Below are 15,020 nucleotides of genomic sequence, written 5' to 3' on the forward strand. Positions count from 1 at the left end.
GTTAAAAATGTATCATTAAACATCTAATCAAACCGATAATTTATTATAAACTTATATTTGCCTGCCTTATTAGATCGAAACATGGTGATAAAAAATTATTAAGATCTCACAGTCTCTGTTCAACAGCTCACAGCTCTTTGTGAAACAAACCTGTAAATCAAACAGTCCGTGGTAACGAACTGTAGTAAGTAGCGACCCGGCTCAATAGTAAACAAAACTCGAAAAAACGGAATTTTAATACTAAAAGATACATCAAAAGGATCGGATTTTCATGCTGGTTTTAAATATATAAGTTTCATCAAATTTAGTCTTTGTCATCAAAAGTTACGAGCGAGAGACAATTTGCCTTATTTTGGAAAATAGGGGGAAACGCCCCCTAAAATTCATAGAATCTGAACGAAAATCACACCATCGCATTCAGCGTATCAGAGAACCCTAATGCGAAAGTTTCAAGCTCCTATCTACAAAAATGTGGAACTTCGTATTTTTTGCCAGAATTTTATTTGTTTATATGTTTTTTGTTTTTTTTTGTTTTTTTTTTTCCCAGGGGTTATAGTATCGACCAAGTGGTCCTAGAATGTCGCAAGAGGGCTCATTCTAAAGGAAATGAAAAGTTCTAGTGCCCTTTTTAAGTGACCAAAAAAATTGGAGGGCACCTAGACCCCCTCCCAGGCTCATTTTTTCCCCAAAGTCAACGAATCAAAATTTCGAGCTAACCATTTTGTTCAACATAGTCAAAAACCATAATAACTGTATCTTTGGGGATGACTTCCTCCCCAACAGTCCCCGGGGGAGGGGCTGCGAGTTATATACTTTGACCAGTGATTACATACGGTAATGGTTATTGGGAAGTGTACAGACGTTTTCAGGGGGATTTTTTTGGTTTGTGGGGGGGGGTGAGGGAAGGAGGCTATGTGGGAGGATCTTTCCTTGGAGGAACTTGTCATGGGGGAAGAGAAATCCAATGAAGGGGGTGCAGGATTTTTTAGCATTACTATAAAGAAAAAAAGAAAAAATAAGCATTAAAAAGTTTTTTCAATTGAAAGTAAGGAGTAGCATTAAAACTTAAAACGAACAGATATTATTAAGCATATGAGGGTTCTTCTCCTCCTAAATACCTCGCTCTTTATGTTAAAGTATTTTTTAGTAATTTCAACTATTTATTCTACGGCCTTTCTGATTCAAGGGTTATTCTTAAAGAATTGGGACAAAACTTAAGCTTTAGTGTAAAGAGCGAGGTATTAACGGGGGAAAAAACCCCTCATATACATAATAAAAATATAAGATTATAGAAGTTCGTTACGTAAGTTAATTCTTAAGTTACTATATTTTTTACTAATAAAAATGTTCGTTAAAAATTAAAAGTTCCAGTTGCCTTTTTAAGTAACCGAATAATTGGAGGGCAACTAGGCCTCCTTCCCCACCCCTTATTTCTCAAAATCGTCTGATCAAAACTAAGAGAAAGCCATTTAGCCAAAAAAGAATTAATATGTAAATTTCATTTTAATAATTTATGTTCGGAGAGCCAAAATCAAACATGCATTAATTCAAAAACGCTCAGAAATTCATTAAAAAAAAACTAGTTATTTTTAACTAAAAGTAAGGAGCGACATTAAAACTTAAAACGAACAGAAATTACACCATGTACGAAAGGGGATGTTTCCTTCTCAATGCCCCGCTCTTTACGCTAGAGTTTTTACTGTGACAAAGTAAATTTTATTTAATTTTTATTCAACTTACTCTTTGCCACAACTCTACTTTTTAAAACAGTAAAAAGTATATATATATATATATATATATATATATATATATATATATATATATATATATATATATATATATATATATATATATATATATATATATATATATATATATATATATATATATCAAACAGTTCGTGGTAACGAACTGTAGTAAGGAGCGACCCGGTTCAATAGTAACCAAAAGTCTAAAAAATTTAGTCTTACCCATCAAAAGTTACGAGCCTGAGAAAATTTGCCTTATTTTAGAAAATAGGGGAAAACAGTCCCTAAAAGTCATGTATATATATGTATATCAAACAGTTCGTGGTAACGAACTGTAGTAAGGAGCGACCCGGCTCAATAGTAACCAAAACTCAAAAAATGGAATTTCGATACCAATAGCTACATCAGAAGTATCGCATTTTAATGCTGATTTTGGATATATAAGTTTCATCAAGTTTAGTCTTACCCATCAAAAGTTACAAGCCTGAGAAGATTTGCCTTATTTTAGAAAATAGGGGGAAACACCCCCTAAAAGTAATAGAATCTTAACAAAAATCACACCATCAGATTCAGCGTATCAGAAAACCCTATTGTAGAAGTTTCAGGCTCCTACCTACAAAAATGTGGAATTTTGTATTTTTTTTGCCAGAAGGCAGATCACGGATGCGTGTTTATTTGTTTGTTTGTTTTTTTTTTGTTTTTTTTTTTCCCCAGGGGTGATTTTATCGACCCAGTGGTCCTAGAATTTTGCGAGAGGGCTCATTCTAACGGAAATGAAAAATTCTAGTGCCCTTTTTAAGTGACCAAAAAAATTGAAGGGCACCTAGGCCCCCTCCCACGCTAATTATTTTCCCAAAGTCAACGGATTAAAATTCTGAGATAGCCTTTTTATTTAGCGTAGTCGAAAAACCTTATAACTATGTCTTTGGGGACGACATACTCCCCCACAGTCCCCGTGGGAGGGGCTACAAGTTACAAACTTTGACCAGTCTTTACATTTTGTAAAGGTTATTTGGAAGTGTACAGACGTTTTCAGGGGGATTTTTAGGTTGGGGGGTTAAGAAGAGGGGGACTTGTTGGGGGAACTTTCCATCGAGGAATCTGTCAAGGGGGAAGCAAATTTCCATGAAGGGAGCGCAGGATTTTCTAGCATTATTTAAAAAAAAAAAATGAAAAAATAAATATGAAAAAGTTTTTTCAACTGAGATTAAGGAGCAGCATTAAAGCTTAAAACTAACTGAAATTATTACGCATATGAGAGGCTCACCTCCTCTTAATACCTCGCTCTTTACGCTAAAGTATTTTTAGTAATTTCAACTGTTTATTCTACGGCTTTTGTGATTCAGGGGTCATTCTGAATGAATTGGAACAAAATTTTAGCTTTAGTGTAAAGTGCGAGGTACTGACGAGGGGGTGAACCCCCTCATATATGTAATAAAACATAAGAATACAAAAGTTCGTTATGTAAGCTAATTTATAAGTTACGTATATATTTTACTAATAAAAACTTTCGTAAGAAATTTAAAGTTCTAGTTACCTTTTTAAGTAACTAAAAAATCGGAGGGCAACTAGGCTTCCTCTCCTGCTCTTTTTTTTCTCAAAATCATTCAATCAAAACTATAAGAAAGCCATTTAAGCAAAAACAATAAATATACAAATTTCGTTTTAATTATTCCTCTGCGGAGAGTCAAAAGCGAAACATGCATTGATTCAAAAACGTTCAGAAATTAAATAAAACAACAAGTTTTTTTTTAACTGAAAGTGAGGAGCGACATTAAAACTTAAAACGAACAGAAATTACTTCGTATATGAAAGGGGCTGCTTCCTCACCAACGCCCCGCTCTTTACGCTAAGGTTTTTTACTGTTTTAAAAAGTAGAGTTGAGAGAAAGAGTCAAACTTTAGCGTAAAGAGTGGGGCGTTGATGAGGAAGCAGCCCCTTTCATATACGAAGGAATTTCTGTTCGTTTTAAGTTTTAATGTCGTTCCCTACCTTCAGTTAAAAAAAAACTTGCTTTTTTATTTAATATATACAGGAAATCAAAATGGTGAGTTGGGATGAAAGCTGCTGGTGTTTGAAACCTGATTATTTCAGTCTGACTATGCGTTTATGTTTGAATAAAACCTAACTAGTGGGAAGTCGCAGCCTACATTTTCCCGCATCCTGAGGCAGTCCTTTGAGATGTTAGGACAAGGGAATCGTGGGACCAGTGGATATATTGTCAACTTCCCTTGTCATTAAAAATGCTCCTGTTAGAGAATATACAAATATATCACGATTTTAATATGTTGCCCAGCTTACAATCAAACTGCATTTTGTAATCGTTGTCCCTGTTGCTGTTAACCGTGTAAGTTTTGATGCTTTTATCAAGATTTTTGTGGGAGGGTATTTAATTTGACCCTTTCAATGGCTGAAGGACATACATTTCTGCATAGGGGGTGGGGTGTGTAACTTTGAACTTGATGATTTATAAGTAAAAGTGTTTTTTGCCTTTAGAACGTGTCTTTGCTTAGCTTTTTCTTAAGGATTTATAAGTTAAAACGTGATATTGGTGTTTGGCTCTGGCCACCATCATCTTCAACGGTTATGCCAGTAAAAGTATTGCTCGTATCCCAGTTTTTAATCTTGGATGGTCAGTTTATTCTTGAAAGTAATTACTGGATAGATATGATTCATACTTCTTACTAACAAATAGCCATTTGTTGGTGCTTATCTTTAGTACCAACACATATCTTCTGGCTTCTCTATTTTACTGCCAAGAATTTTAGGCTATTGCAAACGATAAAATTGTATTCTATAACTGTCGAAACAAAGCTGTTTGCCAAGTTTTGACAGCTACAATAACATTCAAGCTAAAAGTTTCCACCAAAATTCGGTGGCCCTTTAAATATCAAAGGACAGAGAAATATAGAGTTTACTTGTAAGAAAAGGTTTTAACTCAAAAATGCTTCATTCCTTTTACTGACTAAAAATTTTCTACAGAAGAACCAATCAGGTTTTGCGTTAATATTACTGACTATGAATGAATGAATGATTTATTTACTCTTAAATTTGACGCTGCAACAAAAGGTAAAAGCAACAACAAGTAAAAAGGTGGGGTCATCAGGCTTTTTTTCTGGCACACGCTTAAGGGATAATGTTCTTATAAAAAGGTAGGGGGGTTTTCAGGCTTGCTTTTTTCTGACGCTTGCTTAAGGGATAATGTGATGGGTTTATGAAAATGCATCATAAAAATAAACGAATGGAACTAAAACACATGTTTTCAAAATAGAAGCATAGCACAGTAATGCCTTTTAGTCTTTGATCAAAGATTATAAGGCAACAAGAGCTGGTTTTTGAACACGGTGAACTTGTAGATATATGTGGTACGACAGGTATCAGCTAGAAGAACCATTAGGTTATGTATACCTTCCGAGTCTCCATTCAATGGACTTTTCAAATATAGTAATAATTGCCGTCACATTCGTTTTTCACCCCACCCCTAATGGAGTGGGATAAACCCCTAGTTTATATGTAAACCTTTACTGATACTGTTGGGTTTTTTTTTTTCAAATTGGTTTTATTCGGCATTACGAACCAACTTTTGATGGAAACTAAGTACAAAAATTTAATGTAAATTTCAATTTCATTAAGTTTTTCTGTATAGCCCAGGGCTATATTTAGTTCCATTTGGCTGGGGGCGGGGGCAAATACGATGGCAGCGAAAATTATGCTTGAAAGCATTACAAATTGAATGGTATGTTTCTTTTTTCTATCTGATTTCTGTCTTACCACATAAACTTACCAGTGAAACTAGGGAATCACCCAAGTGATTCTATTGGGGCAAACGAACAGTATATTGTGCCCGATTGGGTGAGAAGAGGTCATAAGAAAGGAAGCGGAACTAAGATTTCAAGGGAGGGAGCATATACACACAAGATTTGAGCAGATTGGGGTGGAGGAGGAGTGTGTACCGCTGTGTTAGCCTCAACCGACTTAGTGTTGCAACGAGTTGTTGGTAGTAGTAGTAGCAATGGTTGTATCCTGCTACCTGTATCTTACTATGGGTTATTTGAAGTTTTTTCCCCGTATTAAGCTTTAAGAATTTTGCATATTCCTATTGTTAATTTATAATTTTCTTATTGTATTTCCATAAAGGATTACATTTTCTATTTCTATTTTTGCGAAAGTAGAAACTGCAAAATAAGGCTATTACTATGTCAATTATCTTCTTCTAATCTTCTAAACCCTAGTAAGATATTAAATATTTTGGAACTTCAGTAATATTTAAGTCACTTCTTTTTGTTGTCTTTATTTTAAGAATAAAACGATTTGCTCATTTCTCAATTCTCTTCTTTTTACCACGATTATGTTTCGAAATTTCTGCTTATAATGTTTCGATTCTACACTTTGATCCTGCTCAGGATTTTTCTCATTTGGTTGTTGACGCCCGTTCTTCTATATTATGGTGTTTTTCTGTTTGGAGAGAAGATGCAGTGCGTCTTATTCAGTAAAATCCAGTTTAAAATATTCCGAAAATATTGATATTTTTTTCTAAAAATCAGTTTATCAAATCCCGAGGCTCATGTTTCAACGACTAATCTTTTTTTTCGTGGATTGTAATTTGATCTATTTCGATTGTAGCGGCACCTACATTTGCTACTTGCACTTATTTCAGATTTTCTTTTCTTTGTTTAAGCCTCGTTCTCACTTAGTGCATAGCTAAACATTAATTTCTAAACATTATCAATTTAGGCCCATTAGGGCTGCATACAAAAGAGAAAATAAATAATAATTAGTAAATTATTATTATGCTTAGATATTGATTTCGAGCTTAGCAAGCATTTGTATCCAAATTTTAAGTGCCAAATACTGTGAAAATACAATCTGAATGAACGGGTTGAGCGGAAGCGTCCACAATCAGACATGTCACAGAAAATTATGAATGCTCAAGAATTCAATTTTTCATTAAAAAACCCTCCAAGTGAAGGTATGTAGTTTTTGCTAGTGGTGGGTGCATAATCAAAAAAAGGAAGACATGTGGTTGAAAAATAAGCAAAAAATAAGCTAAAACATGTCGTACCAAATAGGCTAAGAAAGTCTGAGAATCGACGAATATTTCACGTTAAAGTTTTTACAGATGAGATGTGATTTCAATTAGTTCTGCTTGGCTATTTCTACGGTTCAACATCGCAACACTGACGAAAATGAGGCTCTGTCCTAAAGGCTTCATAATTTTTGAACAACCAAAATAAAAATCTTCGAAAATCGTTATTCTCAGGTATGAATATACTTAAGATGGGTCCTGGGGGAAGAAATATTCGGATTTTGATGTTCTTGGTTCTATCATAAATACTTTGGATGGATATGTCCATCTACAATACATAACGTAATTACTTAGGCAAGATCAAACTCAGTTTCTTATTCCAATATTTCATTCAATGCAGTCTTCGTTAGGATGGTGAGAAAAAAAAATTATAAACTATTTCTTGCTATTGCCTTCTTTTATCAAAGGGTATTTTGTCGGATCGAAAGCAATGGCTATATAAAAGAAGGGTTATTATCCTTGGAGCGATAGTTACAACCTAATAAAGGACGAACTATGGCCCATAGTAGACTTAAATATAAACCCTTTTAAAGAAAATTTTAAAGTGAAAAGAATGCCATTCGAAACTGATTAACGAACGTGAATTGTAATTTCGGGTAGTCTGAATGGTAAAAGTTTATTGCGAAACCAAATGTTTGGGGAATTTGAAAAAAAAAGAAAACCTGAAACCCCTCGAAAATGGTGTAGAATCGAAATGAAACTGCACCTTTGGAATTTTTATTATCGAAAAAACTACACTCGAAAGTTACAGCCTACCAACTTGAACAACAACAAAAATCACATTTTGCATAGGTAATATGCATGTGTCCTTGTTTTTTCTTGGTCGTCACTGCTAGTGCGGCACTGGAAGCCTTAGGGAGCTGTTTAAGGGCTCATTTGAAAGGAAGTTACAGTATCTACGTGTCTTTTTGTGTAGCGAAACATAATATTTAAAATACAATTCAATGTTTGACAAATTAAACCATTCATGGTATGAACTGTAGTATGGAGCGACCCGGCTCAATAGTAACCGAAACTCTAAAAAATAGACATTGATATAAAGATCCACATTTTTATGCTGATTTTAAATATGTAGGTTTCATCGAGTTTAGTCTTACCCATCAAAAGTTACGAGTCTGAGAAAATTTACCTTATTTTAGAAAATAAGAAATCACACCATCAGATTCAACACAACGAAAATCACACCATCAGATTCAGCGTATTAGAGAACCCGACTGTAGTTTCAAGCTCAATAGCTTCAAGTTTCAAGCTCCTATCTATAAAAATGTGGAATTTTGTTATTGGTTTTTTTACCTTAAGACAGATCACGGATGTGTGTTTATTTTTTCTTTTGTTGTCCAGGGGTGATCGTATCGACCCAGTGGTCCTAGAATACCACGAGAGGGCTCATTCTAACAGAAATAAAATCCTCTAAGTGACCAAAAAATTGGAGGGCATCTAGGCCACCCTCTCACGCTCATTTTACTCCAAAGTCACCGGATCGAAATTTTGAGATCCTCCTCAACGCCTTGCTCTTTACGCTAATGTATTTTATTGTTTTGAAAATTAGAGTTGTGAGAAAGAGTCAAACTTTACCGTAAAGAGCGGGGCGTTGAGTAGGGGACAACTTTCATATACGGAGTAATTATAAACTTATATTTGCCGGCCTTATTGGATCGAAACATGGTGATAAAAAATTATTAAGATCTCATAGTCTGTGTTCAACAGCTCACAACTCTTTGTGAAACAAACCTGTAAATCAAACAGTCCGTGGTAATGAGTAAGTAGCGACCCGGCTCAATAGTAAACGAAACTCGAAAAGATGGAATTTCGATGCTAAAAGATATATCAAAAGAATCGGATTTTCATGCTGGTTTTAAATATGTAAGTTTCATCATTTAGTCTTTGTCATCAAAAGTTACGAGCCAGAGACAATGTGCCTTATTTTGGAAAATAGGGGAAAACACCCCCTAAAATTCATAGAATCTTAACGAAAATCACACCATCGCATTCAGCGTATCAGAGAACCTTAGTGCGAAAGTTTGAAGCTCCTATCTACAAAAATGTGGAACTTCGTATTTTTTGCCAGAATTTTATTTGTTAATTTGTTTTTTGTTTTTTTGTTTTCCCAGGGGTCATCGTATCGACCAAGAGGTCCTAGAATGTCGCAAGAGGGCTCATTCTAACGGAAATGAAAAGCTCTAGTGCCCTTTTTAAGTGACCAAAAAAATTGGAGGGCATCTAGGCCCCCTCCCATGCTCATTTTTCCCCAAAGTCAACGAATCAAAATTATGAGATAACCATTTTCTTCAACTTAGTCAAAAACCATAATAACTGTATCTTTGGGGATGACTTCCTCCCCAACAGTCCCCGGGGGAGGGGCTGCGAGTTATAAACTTTGACCAGTGTTTACATACAGTAATGGTTATTGGGAGGTTTACAAACGTTTTCAGGGGGATTTGTTTGGTTTGTGGGGAGGGTGAGGGAAGGAGGCTATGTGGGAGGATCTTTCCTTGGAGGAATTTGTCATGGGGGAAGAGAAATCCAATGAAGGGGGCGCAGGATTTTCTAGCATTACTATAAAAAAAATGAAAAATAAGCATGAAAAAGTTTTTTCAATTGAAAGTAAGGAGTAGCATTAAAACTTAAAACGAACAGATATTATTAAGCATATGAGGGTTCTTCTCCTAAATACCTCGCTCTTTATGCTAAAGTATTTTTAGTAATTTCAACTATTTATTCTACGGCCTTTCTGATTCAAGGGTTATTCTTAAAGAATTGGGACAAAACTTAAGCTTTAGTGTACAGAGCGAGATATTAACGGGGGAAAAAACCCCTCATATACATAATAAAAATATAAGAATATAGAAGTTCGTTACGTAAGTTAATTCTTAAGTTACTATATTTTTTACTAATAAAAATGTTCGTTAAAAATTAAAAGTTCTAGTTGCCTTTTTAAGTAACCGAAAAATTGTAGGGCAACTAGGTCTCCTTCCCCACTCCTTATTTCTCAAAATCGTCTGATCAAAACTAAGAGAAAGCGATTTAAGCCAAAAAAGAATTAATATGCAAATTTCATTTTAATAATTTATGTTCGGAGAGCCACAATCAAACATGTATTAATTCAAAAACGTTCAGAAATTCATTAAAAAAAAACTAATTATTTTTAACTAAAAGTAAGGAACGACATTAAAACTTAAAACGAACAGAAATTACACCGTGTATGAAAGGGGATGTTCCCTTCTCAATGCCCCGCTCTTTACGCTAGAGTTTTTACTGTTTTTACTGTGACAAAGTAAATTTTATTTAATTTTTATTCAGCTTACTCTTTGCCACAACTCTACTTTTTAAAACAGTAAAAAGTATATATATATATATATATATATATATATATATATATATATATATATATATATATATATATATATATATATATATTATATATATATATATATATATACATATATATATATATATATATAGATATATATATATATATATATATACATATATATATACATATATATATATATATATATATATATATATATATATATATATATATATATATCAAACAGTTCGTGGTAACGAACTGTAGTAAGGAGTGACCCGGCTCAATAGTAACCAAAAGTCTAAAAAATTTAGTCTTGTCCATCAAAAGTTACGAGCCTGAGAAAATTTGCCTTATTGTAGAAAATAGGGGGAAACACTCCCTAAAAGTCATAGAATCTTAAAACCACATGGATTTATATATATATATATGTATATATATATATATATATATATATATATATATATATATATATATATATTATATATATATATATATATATATATATATATATATGTATATCAAACAGTTCGTGGTAACGAACTGTAGTAAGGAGCGACCCGGCTCAATAGTAACCAAAACTCTAAAAAATGGCATTTTTATACCAATAGCTACATCAAAAGTATCGCATTTTAATGCTAATTTTGGATATATAAGTTTCATCAAGTTTAGTCTTACCCATCAAAAGTTACGAGCCTGAGAAGATTTGCCTTATTTTAGAAAATAGGGGGAAACACCCCCTAAAAGGAATAGAATCTTAACGAAAATCAGCAACATCAGATTCAGCGTATCAGCAAACCCTATTGTAGAAGTTTCAGGCTCCTATCTACAAAAATGTGGAATTTTGTATTTTTTTTTGCCAGAAGGCAGATCACGGATGCGTGTTTATTTTTTTGTTTGTTTGTTGTTTTTTTTTTGTTTTTTTTTCTCCCCAGGGGTGATTGTATCGACCCGGTGGTCCTAGAATTTTGCGAGAGGGCTCATTCTAACGGAAATGAAAAGTTCTAGGTTCCTTTTTAAGTGACCAAAAAAATTGAAGGGCACCTAGACCCCCTCCCACGCTAATTATTTTCCCAAAGTCAACCGATGAAAATTCTGAGACAGCTATTTTATTTAGCGTAGTCGAAAAACCTTATAACTATGTCTTTGGAGACGACTTACTCCTCCACAGTCCCCGTGGGAGCGGCTACAAGTTACAAACTTTGACCAGTCTAATACATTTCTAGTATTAGAGAACCCAACTGTAGTTTCAAGCTCAATAGTTTCAAGTTTCAAGCTCCTATCTATAAAAATGTGGAATTTTGTTTTTTTGTTTTTTTTACCTTAAGACAGATCACGGATGTGTGTTTATTTTTTCTTTTGTTGTCCAGGGGTGATCGTATCGACCCAGTGGTCCTAGAATACCACGAGAGAGCTCGTTCTAACAGAAATAAAAACCTCTAAGTGACAAAAAAAAATTGGAGGGCACCTAGGCCACCCTCTCACGCTCATTTTTCTCCAAAGTCACCGGATCGAAATTTTGAGATCCTCCTCGACGCCTTGCTCTTTACGCTAATGTATTTTATTGTTTTGAAAATTAGAGATGTGAGAAAAAGTCAAACTTTACCGTAGAGAGCGGGGCGTTGAGTAGGGGACAACTCCTTTCATATACGGAGTAATTTCTGTTCGTTTTAAGTTTTAATGTCGCTTCTTACTTGCAGTTAAAAAAAATTTGTTTTTTTTTTTTACTTAATCAAAAATAAATCTGCTTGCTAGCTGTTGAAGATCACTTAGCCGTAGCTTTTAAACATAAATACGAGTAAAACGTACTAGTGTAAATTATCACTTCAATATATATTACTGTTTCTAGATAAATGTAGTTCTGAAGAAAACGTTTGAGTGCGTCTGCATAGTGTTTCCTGGAAATCCCAGCCTAAAATCTCAGTAACTACACCTGAGAAGGTGGTACATACCACATCTATTGAGGAGTGTACCACCTTCTTGGGTGTACCTTTCTTGGTTGAGGTTTCCTGGTGTCCTGCCCGTATACGTATTGTGCATGTGAGTAGTGTATAAGGCTAGTTCTGAATAGTGGGTGGTTATCTATATACTTATCCATCGGCCTACAAAGCGGTGAAGAAGAGGAAGTAGACTTGAGGTAAGAGAAAAAAACGCTGTTCTGATGTGTGTGTATGGGTGTTTACTATATGTAAACATATATATGTGTGTGTGTGTGTAGGGTGTTAGCTGAATATTACCTTTTAGCTAAAGGGAAGGGAGTCGACAAAAGTTACAGATGTGTGTGTGTGTGTGTGTAGGGGGTTAACTGAATATTACCTTTTAGCTAAAGGGAAGGGAGTCGACAAAAGTTACAAATGTGTGTGTGTGTGTGTAGGGGGTTAACTGAATATTACCTTTTAGCTAAAGGGAAGGGAGTCGACAAAAGTTATAAATGTTGCAGCACTGTATACCTTTATATGACTTGGTTACTTTTTCAGCCCGAGGTGGAAGAAAGACTACGTCGAGTGGAAGGAGAAAAAGACTCACTTCAACTCCAAGTTTCGGTCTTGATGGAACAAATCGAGGCTCAGTCAGATAAGATAGCAGAAATGGAAAAATGCATGCAAGACAAATCCACTCAACTAAAAAGAACAGAAGAAATTCTTCAAAAGGTATATATGCATAGATAGCTAAAGAGGTTAATTGTTTGTTTTCAATGTTCCCATTTCGCTTTTCACTTCATTTTGCTTTTAAAATTTATTTAGCTAAAATATTAGCTAAAGTTACCCTCATATTGTAGTAGTCTAAAACAACCCTGTCTAAATGTCTAAACTTACCTTGAGAAAACTAGCTCTCAAATCATAGTACTTCTGATTTACATAAGTACGACATTGTGGCAGTATTTTATACATACCACAGTAAAATAAGTAGGTATTTTATGACCATATTTACTTATGCGAAATTGATTGTCGCCAAATACTTTTTAAAAGTACATTATGATTAATCACCTATACGTCTATTTTTGTTCAAACGTAATGGAAGAACAAAAGAAGGAAAAACTGTAAAAAGACGAATTAAAATTGGCGAAAATATTGAATTTTGAGCAAACATGGCTGCCCTCTTTTCTTTTGGGAAAGTCTTGTCAGAGGTTTCTATTGCATGGTAAAGAGCCATAAGGCTTCAAAGTATTATTTTTACTTTTTTCCCCAAAGCCACTTATGGAAGTGGCTGTTCTGGAAACTCCGGAGGGGACTCAAACTATTGGAGATTAGATGTTCTAGGAAATTGGAAATAGGCCCATTTTCAGAATCAAAAGTGATTGGAGGGCAACCATCCATCCTGCCTAACCCCTTTAGCCGTCCCCTCTCTTCCCATAGGCGTCCGATCAAAAATTTGAAATAACCTTTATGTTCGAAAGAGTCTTAAGGTCAAATAACTGTGCATCCAGGGATGACATAACCGCCACAGCCCCTGGGGCAAGGGCTGTAAATTATGCAAGTTGCCCATTACTTACATATAAGGTTTGTTGTCATTTTTGGGAAAAGGGGGAGTATTTGGTGCTGTGTCTCCGAAAAGCGTATCAAGGTGAATCTTCTCGGATAGGTTGAGGGGGATTATGAACAAAACCAAAACACACTATGTGCATGCTGATTGTCAAAAGGGCGTATCAGTAATATCTAAGGAACAACTGTGGGTATTAAGTTGAAACTTTGAGTTAATAATAAGGGCAAAGTTAAAGATTGATCGGATGGCAACCAGTTCCTCTGGTGGTTTTTAGACGCCCCCCCCCCCCTTTGACACTCATAGAAGCAGCCATTTTGTACGAAACAGTCAAAAGTCTAATAACTCTGCATCTGGGATGCCATGCCCTTCGCAGCTCTCGGGAAAGGATTGTAAATTATGTAATTTGTCCATTGTTCACATCCAGGGTTTCTCATAGGTAAGGAGGTATGTGTGGTCATGGATGTGTCATAGAAAGGCAAAGGGGGTGAAATTTGGGGAAGTGTTGAGGGGTATTTAAAACAAAGTTAAAATAGACAGTTTGCATCCTGGTCATCAAAAAGGCGTATCTGCAATATCTTAGGAACGGCCAAGGATATCAATTTGAAACTTTCAGGGCCATTACTACTGCTGCTGTGACTACAACTGCCACTACTTGTGGCTGCTACTGCGATTAATTCTACTTGTGAATCCATTCAGAAAAGGTAGGAAGCAATGCTGAAAAAAATCAAAACGCACTATATGCATGCTAGTGGTCAAAAGGGCGCATCAGGAATATATCAGGGACGACTGAGGATATTAAATTGAAACTTCTGGGCAACTTTCCCAAAAAGGATTTCGGAAAGTGATGGGAGGGCAATCAGCACCCCTGCCCACGCTTCTTGTTTAGACACCCCTCACCAATACTCTTTGAAATTTTGAAAACAAAAATTCTCAAAATGGTCAAAGGTCTAATTGATATGCCTAAGGGGATCCCATACCCTCTGGAACCCCTCGGGAGAAGAATTATAAATTATGCAATTTGTCTTTTGTTTACATATAGGACCTATCATTGTGACAAGAGGAATGTTTGATGATGTGTATGTGTCCGAAAAGGCCAAGGGAATGTTAATGGGGGGGGGGTCTGAACTAAATCAAGAGACAACATATACTTCCGAGCTATCAAAAGGGCGTATCTGAAACATCTTAGGAACAGCTAAGGGCATTGACTTTAAACTTTCATGTGCACCATTACTGTTACTACTGTGGTTTCAACTGGTACTAGTTGTGACTTCGACTGCGGCTACTTGCGACTTTTAATGGGACTACGACTACTTCTAGTTGCAACTACTTTCAGAAAGTGTTGAGAAGGATGTCGAACAAAATCAAAATGCACTTTGTGCATGCCGGTTGTCAA

General features: G+C 35.1%; 1 protein-coding gene across 1 annotated transcript in view; it reads left to right on the top strand.

Moving 5' to 3' along the window:
- The window catches only part of LOC136034463 (liprin-beta-1-like), a 164,053-nt gene that overhangs the window by 26,515 nt on the left and 122,518 nt on the right, over nt 1-15,020 (top strand). The window contains exon 5 of the mRNA XM_065715654.1: nt 12,622-12,795. Within this exon, the coding sequence (XP_065571726.1) occupies nt 12,622-12,795 (174 nt within the window). The remainder of the gene's footprint in view (nt 1-12,621; nt 12,796-15,020) is intronic.

This window comes from Artemia franciscana, chromosome 2 (genome assembly GCF_032884065.1).
Source record: "Artemia franciscana chromosome 2, ASM3288406v1, whole genome shotgun sequence".
NCBI classification, from domain to species: domain Eukaryota; kingdom Metazoa; phylum Arthropoda; class Branchiopoda; order Anostraca; family Artemiidae; genus Artemia; species Artemia franciscana.